This window comes from Osmerus mordax, chromosome 5, assembly GCF_038355195.1.
Source record: "Osmerus mordax isolate fOsmMor3 chromosome 5, fOsmMor3.pri, whole genome shotgun sequence".
In the NCBI taxonomy this organism is placed as follows: Eukaryota; Metazoa; Chordata; class Actinopteri; order Osmeriformes; family Osmeridae; genus Osmerus; species Osmerus mordax.
The window spans coordinates 16,324,813-16,346,358 of NC_090054.1; the positions used below are offsets into that span (position 1 = coordinate 16,324,813).

Genomic DNA, 21,546 nt, shown 5'->3' on the forward strand with positions numbered 1-21,546 from the left:
GGCTTATTAAAAAAATCTGAATCGTAATTATTTTTGCTGCACTAAAAGAAAGCCAAATAGGAGAGCTCCACTAGCTGTCTACAAGTTCAAGGTTGATCAGATTATACGTGTATTTGTATACCTTGTCTGCATACACTGTAAAAAAAAGCTGTCAGAGACACAAACATATCAGAGGTAAGTGAGTTAGCATTACTTTTTGCATTATACATAACATGACATACTTTTTATTCCTAATCTAATAGTGATGTTTTCAATGAGCATGCTCATTTCAGATCTAGGATAAAGATCTCTTAGCCTAGGCTACACTGCTAAAGAATACATTTACTACGTGCATGGTCGAGTAGCCTAAAGAGAATAATACAATTAAAATACTTTGTAGAGAGGGCTGTTTTTAACTGTTACAAAGGTTGTGGCACAGGTAAATGATTTAGTGAACTTTAGTCTTTCAGTTTACAAATGATTATGTGGACACATTTGTGCTGGGCATCCAGCACCTAAAACCAGCTTTTCGATTTACACTGCAAAAACTGCATACACTTTAAAACCAATGTGAAGGAATGTGACTGCTGCTAAAGCACCTAACAATTAACATAATCTTTGTATTTGTATTTTGCAAATTCAGTTTGAGGAGATTGTGACAGTGTGTGTTCTGTTTTCAGACAAACACTGAGACTATCTGAATGGTACCCTTTATAACATTTTGGACAGTTTGCTGTATATTTCTGCTGTATAATAATTGATGTTCATCTGAATGAAGATTACCTGTGTGCTCATTAGTTAATGTTATCGGAACGTTTGAAAAGAATTGAGGCGCCAGGCAAATCGTACGGAATGTTTTGGTAGTTGCACCAAGTACTGTCAAACTGCTTTAAACGGTACTTTGAAAGCGAAAGGTTTTCCCCAGTAGGAGCGGGCTGCTCTCTTCCCCAGTAAGGTTTTCGTCAGTTAAAATTTTAGGCTTTATTGAACACGTATTCGTATGACGAAATACATATTGCTTTGTGTTATGTTATGTCATTGTTTTGAATGTAAGCAGTCCTCCCTGGCAGAGATGTTGCTAGTCTAATCTCTTAGCAAACCAGCTAACTCGACCCTTTCAAGGTCTCTGGCTGTGAAATTGTTCATGCAGAAGTGCTGACATGCTTGTTTCTTGACTGTTGTAACATGTCATAAATTAAGGAACCCCATTCAGTGAAACTCATTGTGACTGACAAAGTTATTTAGCTAGCAAACAGATAAGCCTCATTTGAGACTGTAATCCATTTAGGCTAGTGGTGCTAGTAGTCCTTCATAGACTGCGCCGTGTAAAGTACGTACTACTAGTTACACCAAGAGGTGAATGGAGAACATTACACTAGTAATCCCTCATTAGGGTTGCCAATTTTAGATTTGCTGTGCTAAGAATATATAGCTACAATATGCGGTCACCTGGAAAAGTACACCTTAGTTGTGCCAGTGAAATTGATACGCTAATTTAACTGATGCCATTGAATCAGTGGAAGATAAATTATTCCTGTCACCAACTGTGTAAGAATGCCAAATAGTAGGAAACAAAGTTTACTCCCAGATTTCACGTGCACGCTGTCTGTGACTCATCTGTTGATCAAATACTACTCTACCTCTTGAGTGGGCAGTGCATGTGTATTATTTTGTAAGATGTGGTAATAATTGTACTTCATACGTAGTAGGAATATATATTTGAATAAAAGCATAATGCAGCAAGCACTGTTTTCTACAGTACGACCTGAACTGTGAGGTGTACTTATGTGATTTGCATTCAACCAAACTCCTCTTTACATCCTAATCTTCCATCCCTCTCTTTCCAGGTCTGCAGGATGACCCAGTCGTCAGACCACAGGGTGCTGGCTCTGGGGGTCCTGACTTGTGCAACAGGGATCAGTTTGGCCATCATGCTGTACCAGACCAGGAAGAGCAGACGGAGAGCCTCTTGGCCAAAGCTCCACCTCAGTTCCAACGATGAGCGTGGAGTGGGTGGGCTCGTGGTGGTGGACGGCTCCGTTCTCCAGGGGGGGCAGGCCGAGGTGCTGGAACGTCTCGGAGCACTGATGCAAAGTGTGTCGGAGCTGAAGGATGAGGTGCGGGCGCTAAAGGAAGCCCTCCCAATGCTGCAGGACCATGTGAGGGATGAGCTGAGGGGGCGTGGTGGGCAGGTGGCTACTGTGCGTAGGGCCAGTCCCCTCCACCGGGCCACCCCCTCTCGCAGGCGGAGAGTGGCAGGGGCCGCGGCAAGAGCCGAGGGTCAAAGTTCAGAGGAGGCAGAAAGCGAAGGGGGGTAAGTCTGTTATGTTTACATTGCATGCAAATTAATCATTCATAACCTTTTAACATTTAAAAGATTGTAGTTAAATGTGAAAAAGGACTCTACATCAGAGCTAAGAACCCTGACTTTCATCCCATCTGTCTGCCACCCATCTTAGATTATATTTGCTTTATCTTACTATTATTACCAAATCCAAGCCAGCTGTGCTTTGGTGATTTAGCCAACTCCACATGCTTGTTCAACACATTTGCCTAATTGACCTGCTCAACCATTATATGACTTAATGAGAGGTATGAGAATATGCCCGCGGTGTGAGAGACTGCTTTTAGAATGTTCCACAACACACCCAGTCATCCTCCTCTATCTGCAGCCAAATACCTTCATCACACGCCAGGCTAAAATAATATAAACAAAAGCTGTCTTCTGTTATAGTATATGGCTCCTCGTGACAATCACACTGACTGACACAGTAGGAAATATGAAAGAAAGAACTGCAGGATATGTAGGTGTCAAACTTCTCCCGGGCTTCATTTTATTCATAATGTCTTTTTGCTAGTACATTTAAGGAGCATTTAGTGCAGAATCAATACAAAAAATTATGAACTGGATTAATTTGGGCCTGATTATTAGAATTTATTTCAGTGCATTCAACGCCAACATTCTTTGTGGTTGACATGGAAAGAGAGAACATGAGGAGGGGGATATGATAAAACACGATTAAGAACTTGTCCTGGTATGCTCTGGTCTATTACCCTGGGATGACAATAACCCTGTGTGTATTTAGTTTACATACCTAATATGATTTGCCAAGGGTGGGAAATAACACTGCTTCCAGGATTGGCCTAACCAGTGGGCAGGGAGGAGGTGTGTACCTGGATGTAAATCAGAGGTGATTTGGGATCTTCCCAGGTGTGCTCCAGATTCACTGTAGTTCCTGTCAGAGTTCTCTGGAACAACATGAACAGCAGGCCAAAACCTTGCTGCTCTGGGTGTTAGCCTTATCAGTATGCTTGTGTCATTGGCCAAGTTTTAATTTGGTGTAGGCTATCATATGATTTGTATTGGTTGTTGAGGTCATATGGGTTTGCTACATTTCTCACCTTACCTCAACTCACCTACCCCTCCCTTTTAGATAGAAAGCCAAACTCTGGAAGGAGACCGCTCTATAGAACACAGAGAAGCTTGCTTCGAGCCACATCAAATTACAGCCCAGGTTATTACACTTTGAATGGAGTCAAATCACGCACACCTCCCATAATTAAAGAGCCTATGCTTCGATTTGTTAGAGCAGCAGGGAAAACTTGGCCCTCGCCCAGACGTACTGAGCAAGGCTGCTCCTGTAATCCCAGCATCCATCTCAACAGCTTTACTTGTCTGTTGTGCCGTCTCGGAACTGTTGAAGATCCTAGCGATCATAGATCATTTGTTGCCTAGCACCATCACGCTCTAGCTGAAATGTTGTTGTCTGGAGATCCAAGTGTTGCAAAATGTAATTGTTTAAGATGTCTAGATGCATAGAGGGTTTTGTTTGCGTGGCCTCACTCACCAGGCCTTCCCGGTTCACAGTAGCGCCGAGACCGTGTTAAGAACTGTTTAAGCCAAGACACCTTCTGACGGTGATGGTGACGGTGATGATTGCATCGCACTTTAAAGAAATGCTCTTACCAAGTTTTTGTCTTGAGAAGTAATCCCAAATATTGGTAAAATGATATGGTAATACATGGTACTTTAGCCTACAGTTATTGAACAGATCAATCTTAAACTGTCACCTTTTGTGCTTTTTTTCATGTAAAAGTTTAATTCATACAAAATTATTCTAGTTCTTGTAAAGCAGGATTGTAAACATTCAGACTATGACTTGGCAAACTTGGCATCAAATGTGCTGATCAGGACAGGTCTTGCTCAAACAAGCATGGCCTAACAGTTATTTGAAGAGCAGGGCAGAAGTAGCGTCAGCTCAACGCCACAGATCAATGCAAGACAAGGGCTAGTTGAATACGTCAGCTGGGTTACAAAAGTAGCTACTGTACACACACAAGGTGAATCTCTCCCACAGTCAGCGGTGTTTAGTCTTCATCTGTCATAACAGCTTCCTTACAGCTTCCTCCCCAGCCGCACAGGGCCATCAATCCCTGTACATGTGTGCCGAGCTGTCAGTTGGTTCATTTCAAAACGTCTTGTAGGAACTTGTAAATCCTAGTTCCCACTGCAGTTTATTCACGTCACACTGCTCTGTGTAGCTTTAGGACATTCTAACTTTTGTGTCGAGAATAATAGTGTTTAATATGAAATTGGATAGTTGTTGATTTAAGGAGAAGACTTTTGAGGACTATTAGAGGTCACCAGAAGCAGTCATAAGAAGATTGGTGATTCGGCCTTTGTCAATTACGCCCCAAAACTATGGAACAAATTACCCATAAATATTAGGGAAGCAAACACTCTAGACATTTTTAAAAGACAGCTTAAAACCTACCTTTTTACCGAAGCATTTAAGTAATTTTATCTCAAAAGGGTTTTCCTACTTTTAAAGTTGTTTTCTCTCTTGAACAGAGATCTTATTGGGATTTTTATTTTTGTTTGAATTGTTTATCACTTGTATTATTGTTTTTATTGATTTTATGTAAAGCACCTTGAGCTACAATTCTTGTATGAAATGTGCTATATAAATAAAGTCTTACTTACTTACTTACTTACTGTTGTCATCAACAACGCTACCTACCAAATTATGTCATAGCCAGTTTTCATCTACCTTGTTTCGCTAATTTTGAACCCCTCTGAGATCTGTGGTCTACTTTCCCAGCTTGCCCAGGAAGACCTACCGCGCAACACCATATCCGTGTACCGCTTACCACAGTGATCGTGACCACCCACTACTACCCCCTTCCCCCATTATCACACTTTCCTTTCATTTCTCTTTCAGCGTGGCACTGACACGCTAGGCTCCAGGCTTTCCTTCCACGCACCATTAGTAGGCCTCCAGTCACCTGGCAATCAGAGTACACCCCTGTAGAAAGGATTCTTCTGGAAAATGAGGTCACATACACGATGTGTAAAGCTGGATAACTCGTTCCACCTGCAACACTGACAACTGCAGCTCACAGATGATGCAACCCACCAAGTGCCAGCCAGTGGTTGGCGAGCCTCGTTGCTTCCGTTCCCATGAGTTCCAGTCTGTAGAGGACAAAGCACCATTTCTGTCCCTCCGCATTCCTTTTCAAGAGAACCTTGTGTAAGGCCAGTCACCTATCCCTCCAGTATATCACTGATGGTTTTTCTGTATTGCTTTGCAATCAGTGCAGGTGCAGTCATAAGCGCCTGTGTGTACATTTTTCTCCCTTTCCATTGTTTGTGTTGTTGGAAAGAATCTCTTGCCTAATGGTCTTTTGGCAAGGTTCATTTACGAGCGTAGGCTTCCTATGCAGACAAAGAGGTTCCTTTTGCAGAAGTGATCTGAGGTCACAATGCAGTCTGCCAGACTGATGGGACGGATCGCTTATCCATTCACTTCCCTGGAAAGTCTCCATGAGAAGGAAACTGCTTTCAGCCCCTCTTGCTCAATATCACCAGACAACAAAGCAGAAGTCTGGACCATAATATTATAATGATGTTCCGCAGGTAATGGAAGAAAAGTCCCAAAGTCATCAATGACCTGGCATAACTTTTTCCAATGGACCAAGTGAGCTAGCGTGACTCGTCCGGAGCTCTTGGAAAAGCCAAGGGTGACTTGGTCAACTGCAGAGGTGTCCGATGCATCCTAATGAGCTGGTGTCTTAGGGAGACCTGATCCCAGGTTCTTGAGTTCCCTGAGTCCTCTCTGCGTTCTCTCCCTTTGAATAGCCCTGACCACAGGCATCTGCTTTATGCTGAATGAGGTGGGCTGAATACTCCCAGGACCAGTGCACGTTGGGATTGTAACTCTTCATCAGGGGTTGTTTGTGAAGGGGGTTACCACTGCTACTAAGCTCCCTTGAAAGACCCTCCACTCCTCCTCTGCAGTACCCAGTCTCTGTTGAGAATGCAGGGGAGAACGTAGTGAGTGGATGTCAAGTAAGATTAACGAATCACAGCGATGAGTGAGACAGATCCCATGAATTTAACGGGCTAACATTTCAGATCATTTGAGACATTATGCATTACATCTCAAATCACGTTAGAGTGATTGGTGTTAGTTTTGCGCAAACCTCTAGGATTAGAGATCAATAGGTGTACAGCGATCACTCTTTGCCATCAAAGCAGTCGGGAGGAATTCCTTTCATCCGAGATCTTTATTAAGCTTCTTCAGAGTTACGAGCAAGGCCTTGTACATGATGTCATGGCAACATTTTTGAGATGTAGATCACTTTGGGTATCCATGTAGTCAGCACCGAGGGCGACTTGTTAGACCAGTTCAGAGATTACAAAAGGTTGCATTTAGAATTCCTACTGTGTACCTCAGATCTACACTCCATACACTGGCCATGTTAAACTGTACCTGCTTTTGAATGCTCAGTGTAGGGTTAAAGCTTTCTGCACTCCTGACCAAATCCCTTCCTAACCCTGTCAGACTCGTACACCACGGTCGCAGGCTTCGAAGTTGAGCAGGGCCTAGTGTGTTTACTTTGATGAGTCAGGCCTTTTGATGTCTTTTCTGTTAGGGCGGTGAAGTACATCTTGAAATGTTGAAATGATAGGACACACACTCACACATATTGTATGCACACACGTATCCCAACCTGCTTTTTATCCTCTTACCTGAAATGATTCATGGGCTGTGGAATGATGAACTGGAATGTGTTGTTCATGCAGTAGTAGTTGGGCGGGCTTTCTCACTACGTCTACTGAGGAGAGAGCGAGAGTGAGCGAGAGACAGAGCGACAGAGAGCGAGAGAGCGAGCGAGAGAGAGAGAGAGCAGAAAGAATTAAAGGACAAACGGAATGGCAGGACTATTGAATGAAACCCTGGAAATGAAAAATGAATGAGTGACAAAAAGTGAACTCAGTGTCCCAGACGCAGAGTAACAGTCATTGTAGAGTTCCGCACGTTTGCCTACCACTAGGTTGGGTTGAGCTGTGGCAATGAAATTGTATAGCAATGGGAAAAACAACAACAATGCTTGATGGAACACGGCAATTCAAGAGTGAATGCCCACGGCCAACAAAAGGAGGTTCCCATTCAGATATGTAATCCCTGTTCAAAGACCTGCAGGTTCAGGCCCTTTTGTGGGGTCACTGCACAGACAGGGATTAGTAACCTGGATTTGCATCCCTGCATTAGGGTAGACCAGTCAAATCATACCGATGTTTGTCTATAGAACATTTTCTTGCCATATATTTCTGAAGACAAAGGCTGTTTCTCATGAATTATCTCACTTGCGGCCTAAACTGAGAAGCAGGTGGTCGGTCCTTTGGAAGGTCAAGTCGGCCTAATTGACACAGACAGAGGGATTGTCACCAGAATGGACCAGGTACCAGGACATTTTCCTGATTTAAGTGTGTTTGTCTTCTCTCAGTGCAGTGTGTGTGTGGACAGATTAGGAGCTTGGGTCTCGAGCAAACATGGGCATTAAAGCAGCAAGCTCAAGGAGTCAGTCTCAGTCAGGCTTGCCTACTGGGCCTGCCGGCCACACAAACACTAGGACGATAGATTGACTGACAACTGTGTAATCCCTTGAGAAAGCACTTCCATGACTGGGGTGTGTCTCCATTTATCAGAGGGCCTCTTTTGGATTACAGATATGTATAAATTGGGCCTAAAGCAATGGAAGTTCCTGCAAACATTCTGCTTCTTTGCGGTGACTTCAAGACAAGACAGCTATAAACTTCAAGACCAAACCAAAGTTACCCTAAGGTTTTCTTTTACAGTATGTTTGAAGCTCTCTTGATGGGTTACACGGCACGGGTGCAGTGATCCTAGATAAAGATGTTGTTGGTTAGCAGTCGGTAACAACATTCCACCATTGACTAGTCATTTACCTGGCTACTTGTCTTAGCAGTCTTACTGTTTTGCTGCTAGGAACCAAACAGCTAGGGGCTAAGAGCAGAGTTATCAGGCTGCTTGGAGCTGAAGGGGTGTAGGCGGGACCTCAACGGGGGCCTCCGGCACCTGCTGGGCTTATAGCACCTCTGTCAGGAGCCCGCTCCAACACATCCCCCCCAGAACAATCCCTCGCAGACCCGAACGTTCCCTCAACCGCTGGTGACGCACACGCAGCTGCTGCCAACACTTAATGGAGGCCTTTCATGTTTTCACTTTTCTCCATGCCTTTCATTTCTACCTACCCATGTCATTAATATGGAGCTTTTTCATCGCCTCTACTCTAAGTGTTAGTTGAGGGTGTTGGTACGCAGTTAACAGTAATTGAAAAGGGACTTTTGGAGACCGTAAATGCAGCGCTAATGCGGCACATAGCGTGCCTCTCCATGACAGGGATAAACAAGACGGCTTGTGTTCCCCTCCGGCAAAGCCTTCAGGTATCCACATTACGACATCAATCGTTCTTAACAACCGGCATAAACTAGGCGACCCACTCGTGTAAACAAACATAAATCTGTTTGCGTGTTAACATGCAGTGAATGTTAATCCTGCGATGGCACATGGCAGAGGAGAGTTTGAAACGCCAGGCCCTCGTTAGGACTTGATAATGATTGCTCATGTGCCTTGCCATGACCAGAGGGATTCCTCCATTGAGATGTTTTCAATCCACCTCACAAGAAGAAGAAGTTTGTGCATTTAGTCATTTAGACCATTGGGATACTCATATGACCCAAGGGAACTGATGAAGCCGTGTATTTCTTAATTATTTTCATCTCAAAGCTTGTGGAGCTGCCAGCCCAGGCCAAGGTTGTAGCTCAGGGCTGTGAGGTGTGGAAGCAACCGCTCTGGGGATTGGAACCACATGCACACTCAGTTCATTATCATTCCTCCTCGATTAGCTACCACTACATGTGCCAAAAGGAACGTTTAGAGAACGTGCGTCTGTTTTCCCAGGTACATGACAGCGTTGACAGATTCTGAGGAAGGGGAGCAGAGCGAAGGAGATCAGAGTGGGGAGGAGCAGGTTCCTGTGGACGAGCTGTCTGTGCTCCTGGGGAGGGTCGACGTTCTGCATAAAGGGACAGAAGCCGACAAGAGAGAGTCTCTCGCTACACTGCTGGAGAAGAAGGAGGAGGTCAGTCACATCAACCACAATGGCCCACTGTCAAGTTACTGTGGCAGAGTTTGCTCCCCAAATGAGCCCCAAAAGTATGTTTTTTGAAAACTTGTATCGATTTATATTCATCTTTTGTACATAGTTTGGACGCAATTCTCAGTTCTTATGGCGATTCGTCCGTGCCTACTCTGACCTTCATGACATCAGCTCCAACACAGAAGATAAGAAAGCCCATGCTGAAACTGGTAAATGCACACTCCCCTCCAAACCCATGTAGCATACCAAAGATCCCATCTTCCCAAGGAGAACGGAGACTTTCAGGGCGTGGTCCCAGCTGTGGCTTTCAGGGCGTGGTCCCAGCTGTGGCTTTCAGGGCGTGGTCCCAGCTGTGGAGCTCGGCAGGCCACCCACATGTCAGTGTGACAAAACCACGTCTGGAAATCCCAGTCGGCGTCCAGCTATGTAGCAGCCATGTCGTCCATCAGCCACTCTAGGGATCAGCCCACTGGAAGCTAGCTGGAACTGTGCCTGTTGAGCTTTGGCCAAGTCCGACCCCACAGCTGTTTGTCATACACTTGGTTCCTAGAAAGCGCAGTGAAATACAGTGTAAATAATGCATGTTGAACATACCTCCACTACACCATTGCTAGTCGTGTACACACACAGTTTAGAGGGCTAGTCATACCCTGGTATGTGCACTTGCACAGTATGACTTAATGCTGCTCTGGCACAACAGAAACAACCTTTAAGAGCTTCTGTAAAACAGCCAGTTCAAGCACACCGGCAGTCGTGTTTGTATTTCTCAGCCCTGAGTGCACGCACCACTACAAAGTGGACAGATAGCCTTGAAATCGAGAGTTCCTCCAACAAGTTCAAGTTGCTGATTCTTTCCATACAGTACTCCTGCCAAACCCTGTGTCCCCGGCAGCTCTTGTAAGCGAGCCACAATAACTTCCCACACTGCGTGGTTTGTGTTGCACTGTAACAGTAAGAACCATGAGCACACAGCGAAGGAAGTGCAATATTATACCATACCAGACTGTTTGATTGTACTGAAGTTCAGACAGGATTGGCCTGTTCTCTTTGTAATCTTTCCTCATTAATGAGCCTTGAATCTAGGCGAGCCAGGTGCTTTCCGCAAAGGTGCTATTGTCATAGGTCTGGAAACAGAATGATGCGGCTCTAGTCTATTAAAAGAAAAGCCAGCGTCAGATAAGCCAGGCATCATTTGATTATTAATAGACCACGCAGTCACCAGACTGTCACCAGAGTGATGAAAGGTTTATGTTCCTTCCTGGATTCAATTTCATATCTTGTTTGTTTATTGTCTTATCCTGATTCTAGGTCTTTCTGATATGTGTGTGTGTGAATCCTTTTGTTGTTTCTTGTATTGACAATTTAAGCGACCAGTACAGGTGTCTCATTGTGTTTGTTTTCTTTACTGTAATCCTATAGATGTTATGTGTGAAGATTGTGCTGGACGGATTGATATTCTCTGAAGATGCCCTGAATATTTCTCCTTTTATCTCCACTTTAGGGAGGAAGGTTGGAGAGGAGGCTGTAACGTTGGACCCCACCAGTGCTGAAATCCACCAGTGGTATGTCTGTTGTCGACACAAGCTCTTTCCTCAAATCCTTTAATAGCAGGCACACCACAAGGACGATGTATAGCAAAGTATACCCCCCCCCCCCCCCCCCCCCCCCCAGGTAAACCGGGGATAATGTTACCAAGTCATAATTTTTGTGATACGTCGTATTGTAACTGGATCTGTGTTAGCTGTTAGGTGGCCTCTCTTTCTTCACAATGCCTGCGTTCTCTCCCAGGACAGAGTTAGAGATGATGGTCACAAACTGTACTGTACTGTGTGGGGTGTAATTAAACCAACAATACAGGGTTCAAAATCAGCCGGAAACAAACTGAAGCTTGATTTCACTTCCCACAAGAGCACATGTTGCTTTACACTGCCCCTCCTGGAGTGCTGCTATCTTTGGAGCACCTTCTTTACATAAATGCAGTCAGGGTTGAGTTCAGATCCAATACAGCTTCCCGGTTGTTCTGAGACCTGAGAGAGGCTGGATGTTTGCAGAACAGTCCGTTTCCCCAGGAGAGAGGGTGTTACCCGGACCTGCCTGTGCTGCAGACTAGGCTTGAGTATGTTTAGTTAGTTGAGTTAAAAACCGAAAGAGAACAGTCGTCATCACTTCAATGGCGCTACATGGAAAACAATTTCAGGTTTTCCTCTGTACCAATGAGCAGATCTGATAGGTAGATGTAGCGCTGGTTACATGTCGGTGTTTACTATATGTCAACTTCATAGTAGTAGTGAGAGTGGAGCCTTTACTCTCTTACTCTCTTGGCTGTAGAAACCTGCAGAACTTGCCCGTCATCAGTAGTCATTGTTGTGTAGAGGGTGCGGGAGCAAACACGCACACACCCCAAACACACACACATACTTATACATGCACCCATACATAGACACACACACACACACTAATAGATCATTTTACTGAAACAAGAAATATCCAAACTTAGTGTTAAGTTCCCTCCAGCTGATATCATCACATCCCCTTCAGGCCCAGGAATGTAAACAGGTTTTTTTTTTTTTTTCCAGATATCCTGGGTACAACTAAATGACACTCATCGGTAGTCTGCTGTTAGGATTGCAGATACTGTACAGTATTGTTATGGCTAGAGTTGGATGTTAAAACCCTCCATGCAGTTGTGATTGGACAGTTTGGGTTTTTATTAGGCCAGTGATAAAGACGGGTTCTCGACAGGGGCAAGCCCACTGCCCTGCTCCCCTTCCCTCCGTTTTGATTAAAAAGCTGTGCCACCTTGGTTGCTTAGCGATCAAAGGAGAAATCCCCTTGCTTTTAATGAGTTCTGCAGAGCGAGCCAATGATGTGCCTCCCATTTGTATTGGTGGAGGTCCCACTACTGCATTGCTAATCTGAACATTGCTCATGTCAGGACTTGACTGCCCATCATACAGAACACTAAACACCTGAATGGGGTAAAGCTTTAGTAGATATCCAGCCAGTGACTATAATACTGCAACACCTTCCAGACTCTGAAATCGGTGTTACCAATTCACTTTTGTTGTTGTTTGGCTAGACTTCAGTATCTTTATATCTTTTAATGACTCAGTCCATTAGATATAGTCATACATTATTTACTATGATGTAAGTTTGTTGTATTTAAAGTCTTTTACAAAGCCTATGCACATACATATTGTCCCCATTGGAAGTGATCTTTGTGAGGATCATTACTGTATCTCCAGTGTGTGCTCTTGAACACAAGACACAGGGTTCTACATTTTCTTATGGAAGTGTCCCAGAGTGCCTTGTGCTCTTGTGTGAGTCAGCAGTCCTGTTTGCCAAGCTCGTTCCAAATTAATTTGAATTAGCTCCTGCACATACCGCTGCTCTCTGGATGTCAAGTGAAAGAGAAGTCTGTTGTTTTAGTTAATTAACAACAACAGCTTAAAAAAGCTTAATGCTTAATCCTATACACACTAATGGAATTTGTAGGAATCTTAAACTGCTTGGAGACGGTGGTTTGGTTTAACGGACAGGGGGGAAAGTACATGAAGCTCCAGTCCGAGGGAGGAAGACAATGTATTCCCTGTTGAAACACTGTAGCACTGCTGTGAGTCCCTTCAGAAACCTAAGGCAGTGAAATTGAGCTGCTCACAGCAATCCACACTGTCTCTCCTTGAGTGTTTAACTTTTCCCTCTTGCACACATAGTCGAGCTACTTGACAGTTCGACAATAGAACTAGTTTCAACCACAAGAACAATCTGCCCAACACAGTATAGTTTATGTGAAAGGCTTCTTTTAGCAGCTCTGAAGCTGCTGGGGGCACGGCATGCTGTTGGTGTATGATGGGGTATCATTGTATGTGTATTTGGATAACCTCAGCTGGCAGACAGGAGGCATAATTGCATTGTGGCATCGCCAGCTTTGTTTCTAGGTGCATTTTCATTGATCCTCGTGTTTGAATTTAGCCCATGTAAATCCCCAACGGTAAGGCCCCTAGGCCAGTACAAAGGCCTGAGGATTACTAGTCGGTGCCTGTCAGGAGGGGGGTCACTCTGACCCGTGGGACAGACATTTAAAACTCCACGCAGGCCTTTGTTGTTGCGCTCATCACTGGTGTTTCCGTGACATCGTTGCATTCTGCTCCGTGTGTTACTACCCGCACGCCACCCAAACCTGGTTTGATCAGATGTTCCCCTGGCTCCACATGTTCTAAAGCATCTGACGGCGGCTAACGACGATTCGCACTTTCACAAGCTGTCAAAAACAGTTGTGACAGTGTCCAAAAAAAAAACACACGCAAAGCACAATTTGTTCCATCTCCTTTGGCTAAATACATCAGCACACACCACTCCCACAAACTCCAAAACAGGTTGTCCTGAAACCAGAGTTCCCCCTTCTTGTTGTTCTGCTGTGTTTTACCCGCGGCACTGGTTCTCCTTGTCTTTACTTAAATTAGTTATCTATGTTTGGATTTGAAGACTGAAATTAATCTGCTTCTTCCGCTAAGCAGTTGACATGAAGACAATCCCCCTTTTCATCACTCCTTGCTGCCTCACAGCCACACAAAGTGGAACGTAGAAGTTATACAAGATATTATTTCAGCAGAGGGAAGAAAAAAGACTGAAAATGAGAAAGGCCCCTGAGGCTTAGCACACCCTTTCCCACCCCCTGCCTTCTCACCTACCCTCTCTCTCGCTCTCTCTCCCTCTCTCCCTCTCTCTCTCTCTCTCTCTATACTTGTATCAAATGTAAACGTTACATAAACAGTGGTTTCCAATTCTCCTAGAAAGAACGTGAGAAACAGATTTGATTTGGAAACGGCTTGACAAGTGACAGGTGAATGTCTACAAGTAGGGTGGAGGAGTAGGAAGGGTTAAGACCGTAGTTGACAAGGATGAATATGCAAATGTGACGCAGGTTAAACCTAATCTGTTCTGCAGATCAGAAGTAACCATCCATTACACTATTATTATGTAAAACAGCCCTGTAGTATTTCTACATACTGTAAAACAGCCCTGAGGTATTTCTACATACTGTAAACAGCCATGTAGTATTTCTACATACTGTAAAACAGCCATGTAGTATTTCTACATACTTTAAAACAGCCCCGTAGTATTTCTACATACTGTAAACAGCCATGTAGTATTTCTACATACTATAAAACAGTCCTGTAGTATTTCTACATACTGTAAACAGCCATGTAGTATTTCTACATACTATAAAACAACCCTGTAGTATTTCCACATACTGTAAAACAGCCCTGTAGTACTTCTACACATTGTATAACAGCCCTGGTGTATTTCCTCACAGGGGAACTCCAGCCCTCCTAAAAGACATGATGAGCCAAGATCATTTTGTTCTTTTCAACCCCAGCACCCCTGAATCCACACATACCTCTCATTAGGCACTGCCAGACTGCTTATATGCTGAATAATACTAAGCTCACCACTCAGAGCAGGAAAACATGCCCTGTGGTAACCCTTGAGCAACATCCCCCCGTCCCTCACCTGTGCAGTCGGGTCTACGGTTACATTCAGATTCAGACTTTGTTGATCCCAAGAAGGGCAATTCATTTACAGCTTAGTCAGTCCCTACAAACAATTTAACTAAACAACTTATCCGCACACGTGCTAAAAACTGCACACAACTTAAAAACCACTGGTATGCCTCTCAGTGCTCTCCTCTCCTGTCTGCACACTAAATGTATTGCAGTACTGTCATATGTTCCCGTCTAAAGCAGACAAAAGTGGATCTTTTTACACAGGCACCGACAATTTTCGAAAACAATCCCTGACCAGCCATGCTAATAGCAGACAGCACCTGGTTTGCATGACAGCTAAACGGGTGGTTGACAATCCATCTTCCAGGCCGTTGACCACGCTGGTCAGAATTTAAATGCAGATGCCCATTGTGTTATTGCACGACTTATAACAACGGCATATCACGTAATTAAGACGGACCAACCGTTCGCCTCGTTCCCCCGGGCTATTGAACTGCAGCAGAAGAATATTGTCAAATTGGGTACTCATTATCATACTGATGAAATGCTATGGAAGCTTTTATATATTAGCATTGAGGGACCAGAGGTTTCACAGTTTCAGCCAAACAGAGTTGTGCAGAGATGGCTGTCAGCAGGGGAGAGAGCACGTCATGTTTGAGGTTAAATGTCCATTGTTTTGCTGACTATTACCTTTTAATTTTTTATCACTAGAAATGTGATTTCATTTTTGTTCTTTTTATATCCAGGATGTTTTTAATAAATGGTTAGACATGTTAACAGAATAACATAACTTATAGTCTTTGGTTTTAACGTTGAGCCCTGGTGTCTGCTTAGTTCCCAGATTAGGAAAGTGGACCTCAACAAAGGTTAGGGTGAAACCAGATAATCATCCATTGGTTTGGTCACAACTAACTGTCGAACTGTCCACAATTAACGTCCAGCTGCTAAGACCATCACATCCCACAACAGCTTCATTGGAAGCCAGTCGGCACAACTGAGCAGATAACATCTGAAGGTCTGTTGTTGAGATCCCCACTACAGCGAGTGTCAGCTAGCGGTTCTCTGGCTGCACCCCATGCAGATCTGTTAAAATAAACAACTCTGAGTAACACTTAAACAAGCTGCCTTCTATCGCCCTGGAGGAGAATTGATGGAAAAGACACGCTCTACTTTTCTTTCTTTTTTTCCTTGTTCTTTCATTTGCCGTTTTTTTTTTTTTTACCACCCACTTATGGAATAGCATACAATCAGTGTGAACTTGTCTTCAGTTTACATGCTTTAGTTATAGCCAAGGCTGAAGCTATGAATCTAAAACAGTCTGAATGGACAAATACAGGCAAACTAACCTAAAACAAGGGTTTCTTAGTTTACTTAACTGTAGCCACAGCCCAGTCCATTACACTACAGTGTGCCTAGCTGATGTCTTTTGAGCTTGTTTCTTTTGAATATCAAGCGACACACACACACCAATCTACCATCAGTGCCAATAGCCTCTTCACTGTCACATGAACCCCCTCACACACACGCACCCCCCCCCTCCCCCTTCTTTGTACAAAAGGTGTTTGTGTCCCGCTGTAGTGTTTGACACTGAGTACCAGCAGGATTAGAGCAACCTTGTTGTGAAAGGACTTTGATCACCTCACCACAGAGCCCAGCTACCCGCTGGGAGCTGGTGACCATGTCCCCCTGTACTGCACACAGGCTAGTATTATCTACCCCTCAGCCCCTGACTGGCCCTAGCCACCCCTCATTAGTCATTTGGAGACTGATCTTATCTCTGATGGAGTTGTGTAACGAGGAGGCTGTGGGGGAGGGGGCGGGAGTTGGGTGTTGTGGGCGTCCAGCGCCTCTGGGTTGAGTGTTGGTTAGTGACCCAAGGAATGGGTGGTGTTAGGTACCCAGCCCGGTGCCCTACCCTCGGCTCTCACTCTGTTACCACTCCTGTGGGAGCGAGGTCGAATTACTGTACAAATCCGCATTACAAGACAAGTGAGGCCGTGACTGTGTGTGCTGAATTAGAACACTTTTTAGTCCTCCTTTTTGTGCATTTCCCTTTCCAAGTAACGATCAAGGGCACCACTGTGTTTTTCTCTTTGTTTAAAGGTATGCCATCATGTGTGGTATCATGGCAGAGTATGAGACTGTCCAGAATAGGATAAAGAATGGTTATATCTTTAAGGTAAGTACTTTTGACAGTAACCACACTATCTGCATCTCAACTGATCACTTATGCCAGCTGAATTTGTAAGAACTAATACATACAAAATTATTAATGTAAGAAAGGTTTTGTTTCTGACGTCTTAACCCATTTAGTCTGTCAGATATGAATGATTCTGTGCACCATTTACATGCACTTTAAGTTAACAGAAACAACTGTGCCTGTGCACACAAATGAGGACAGTGCTTCTATGAGATACAGGTGTTCAATGCCTGTTGGCTATTCAAACTACTTCCATTCTGCCACTCACGAGTTTGCGGCATCGGTTGCATAACGCTGTCGTGAGAAGAAACGGCACGTAGCATTTATCTTAGCTGACAGTCATTTCCCAAACACTTCTTACCTGCAAGGCCTAGCAGGTGAGCCGTCTAGGGGAACAAACAAAGCAGGAGGGTATGAAAGAAGAGAGAAAAAGACTGGGGGGGGGGGGGGGGGGAGGAGAGGGAGCAAATGGAGATTTCATGATAGATACCGAGGGAGTGTGTGGGGCTTTCGTGCTGTCGCGTGTGTGAGTGATAATTGTTAAATACCTGCAAGTGCGTGTAGCAGGACGGCTCCTTTTATTCCCTCCCGCTTTCTTATTTACAGGAACATCTAGATAAAGCCATCGAGCTGAAGCCTCTGGACCCCATGTCCTACTACTTGCTGGGTCGTTGGTGTTATGCGGTATGTGCTCTCCCTCAAGGGGCAGAGACCACTGCACCGGCACACCTATTATACCACTATACATCACTGTTGATTTCTTGATTTCTATATCATTTTTTGAATGGATCCTGCTATTGGCCAAACCCCAGATTAATTTGTACTGTTTAGCTATCCCATGGCATGTATTTGTCCTCTGTAGTATTGTTAGCCTTAAATGCATTTTTTCTCCCAACACAGTATGTTTTATTGTGTTTCTGTTCAGTAATGTTGTACGAATGTGAATCTAGAAGTCTTGGTATATCAGTACCTTCCTGTTCAACAATGTTCTTCTGTTGAAGCTCAGGCAGCGGCCTTGTTGAAAGGCTGCTGCTGATGCCAGGGCAATACTACACCTGCAATTACAGGTTGCTATTATGAATGGGAGAAGGAAGGAGCTCTGCGTGTGTTTGACCCAATTATCTTGTTCCTGGAAATGTGGAATAGAATATTTCGTTTAGTCATTTAAGCAGACGCTCTTATCCAGAGCGACTTACAGTAAGTACAGGGACATTCCCCCGAAGCAAGTAGGGTGAAGTGCCTTGCCCAAGGAGTCGAACTGGAAACCTTCAGATTACTAACCCGATTCCCTAACCGCTCAGCCAGCTGACTCCCAGGCTGAATATGGTGCCATGGTCCGTGTGCTGCTAGACGATTCTCAACTAAATTCACCAAATGTCAAATTGAGCATGTCTGTGGAGATTAGAAGCTTTTTCCTGTTTCCTGTGGTGTCTTCTAGGATTGGGAACTGCAGCCTGGTTCAGCAGTCCTACTTATGTGGCCTTTCTGACTCTTTTCAGGTGGCCCAGTTGTCCTGGATTGAGAGGAAAGTTGCTGCTACATTGTTTGGGGAGCCTCCAAGTGCCACCGTCCAAGATGCTCTGGAGTACTTCCTCAAGGTACTTTAATTCACCATTCTGTACAGAGCACACGTGTACAAAGTTGTTAGATTTAGGCGGTACATACGAGACGCACGGCTTCTGCAAACCTCGGCATCTTCCATTCAAACATACCTATAGCACTGGAAATAATATGTTCCAAGACCCCAGGTATTTAAAAGAGGCTTCATCTGTGTGTTCCCGTGCTTCGCATGTTTATATAGAGAAATTAAAATGGCCAAGATTCCCCTTCATGCCTTAGCCTCACGCCTTGTGTATCTCACCAATCTATTGGATTGAAGTGGTCTGTGTTGTGACTTGTTCCTCTTGGCCACGAGGAGAGCACTCTGCAGAGGCTGTGTCTCGCTTCCACAAACACATCCTGATGGTAGCGACAGCCAAAAACAAAAACCCAGCAACTCAGGGCTCAGGTGTATATAGTACATGGGCTACTATACCAATTGTGCAAATAATGTAATGGTTAGGGGGTGGGTGGGATGGGATGGGGGAGGCATAACTGTTAGTAGATCCGGAGAGCTGTTGTGTTCCAGACAATTGCCTTTCAGACCCTACCTTAACTTATTTGATGAATTTATGCATTCAAGTGTGTTCTGTACAGTTGTTATCAAAAAATAGTATAATAATGTAATGTATAACGTGTTATTTGGGGATTTTCCTCACAGGTGGAGGAGCTCAGTCCCAAATATTCCAAACTCAACTATGTGTTTTTAGCCAAGGTAAGAATGTGGCATACATTTTTTTCTTTGATGCCTTATTGGTCAGATGTGTACGGTACCCTGTTGTTTTCCATGGGCAGTAACACCGTTTTTTTTTGTGTGGCCAGTGTTACAAAGACCTGGGTCAGAAAGGCCAGGCTAAGAAGATGTGTGAAGATGCATGCTTAATGGACACAGTCTCCAAAGAGGTATGTCATGACTTACTACTGCACTTTAAGGCCAAGGGTCCATATTTTAGACACAGTGCTCCATATGCGAGTTGTTTCTCTGTCTTATTTCAAGGATGAAGAGGCACAGAAGGAGCTGGACTTACTTCACCCATCGCTAGGTTAAGGACTTTGAGGACCAAGGGTTATATCTAACTACCCACAAGACCCTGAACTTCCATGCTCTTTAAGGGAACCAAAAGTCTGTCCTCAGTAGCAGTATCCACAGGGAGCCTTGTGACAGAGGGGGGACAGAGTATTTGCTGGTGCACTCTGTGAGTGGAGGTGACTGAATCAGCTGTGTGAAGGATCACATTGTGTAAAATCTCCAAACACAAAAGTCTATTGCTGTTATCTGGAAAAACGTTTACAATGTTTCATTTGTATTCATCTGGTTGTGCCGCAAACAGTAACATACCTGGAGTCCCAGGTGAAATCTTTGATCAGAAACTACAATTACAACCTATCAAGGGACCTTGAGGTTAATTCCGGCACATTAAAGCATATTACATTGTATTATGTAGCTAGATCACAATTCTAATGGAAGATTTTAACAGTCATTTATTTTATGTTGGAGTCCCCTATCATATCAGCAACACATATGGATGCATATCAAGTAAGACTGTATGACATTGATTATTGCACTGATCTTACCTGCATTGGCATGCTCTACAGTGTGTTTTATATATCCCGAAGTTCCTCTTAACTGTCTGGTTTTTACTAAATGATATTCAAGTCTTGTTGTTCTTTCTCTCTCTCTCCATGTCCTGTCTTTGTTTTACCCAGTATCCCCCCATCTCTGACATATTTTCAAATATTTGTCATTTTTAGAAAACACCTGAAAAGACTCCAGGGTCATGGTCCTGTCATCTTTATAGTCAGAGTTGAGCATAGCAGACTGTCTGTAGTGGAGCGACGGGTCTAGTACCGATCTAGGGGAGATCTACACTTCTGGACGGTACCAGTCTTACCTGATATCATGGTGCTGTACTTTGTATTCCAACAGCATTCATTGGCATAGAAATTGATACAGTGATTTTGATACAATATTTTTTAATTTTAAACTTTGGATAGTGGATTATGTATGTCAGTTTAACGTTGATATCTTTTAGGATTATTTTCTGGTAAAATAAAATATTTTGGTTATTGGCTGCTGATGAGTTAAGGTTGTATAACCTTGATGGTGTGCACGATGGTCCTCCAATTGAACTTTATAAATGATTAAATGTCTTGCCCTCTATGTTAATGTTTCTGTTTCAGAAAAGGCAATTGATTGTGTTTTTGTCTCGACTTATACTGTTTGTTGTGAAGTAAATTGTCTTAAAAATATAAAATGTATATAATCAGTACACAATGTAGAAATGCTACATCACACACTACTCAATGGCAGTGGAGTATCTCTTTGCCATTTAAGTCAATAAATATGTGCAATCCAGATATTTGTCGCATGTGGTCATTGAACAAAATACAACGCTTTTAACAACAGTTTCCAACTGTGTTTTATCTGATGAATTGTCCACTTGATTAAACCAAACTAACCAAATATTTAAACTGGCCTCATACCAAATGCTACAGAAATGTGAGGAATTTAAACAAGTTCTGACTTGAGGTGAATGTTCAGTTTTATTTATAAGCCCAGCTTACTTTTTTTGACAGTCTTTTGGAAGTTGTCATTGGATCAAATCAATTCCTAATTCCCGCCAGTCTGTTCATGTTTATTTGGCAGAACCATAAACACAAGTGTTTACTCAGAGCTACATTTGAATCAGAAAGATTCTTGTTAAGGTTTTTTGCCTCATATTTGGACCCATTCCACTGTGACTAGTTTTTGTGCGTACTAGCTGCATTAAAGTCAACTATCACAGCAAATGC

The 21,546-nt window shown here is 43.7% G+C and overlaps 1 protein-coding gene across 2 annotated transcripts; it reads left to right on the top strand.

The window, feature by feature from the left end:
- Positions 1-890: 890 nt before the first annotated feature.
- On the top strand, positions 891-21,109 carry LOC136943142 (regulator of microtubule dynamics protein 2). Of its 2 annotated transcripts, none has more exons than XM_067236370.1 (11): positions 891-929; positions 1,827-2,293; positions 9,249-9,429; positions 9,554-9,656; positions 10,949-11,009; positions 17,058-17,133; positions 17,761-17,838; positions 18,654-18,752; positions 19,415-19,468; positions 19,576-19,656; positions 19,751-21,109. In XM_067236370.1, the coding sequence occupies exons 2-11, from the start codon at positions 1,836-1,838 to the stop codon at positions 19,799-19,801; spliced, it is 1,242 nt and encodes a 413-aa protein (XP_067092471.1). In that variant the 5' UTR covers positions 891-929; positions 1,827-1,835; the 3' UTR covers positions 19,802-21,109. The 2 variants fall into 2 exon arrangements, with proteins under 2 accessions (XP_067092471.1, XP_067092470.1); XM_067236369.1 differs by having other exon boundaries at positions 20,506-21,109.
- Positions 21,110-21,546: the final 437 nt, after the last annotated feature.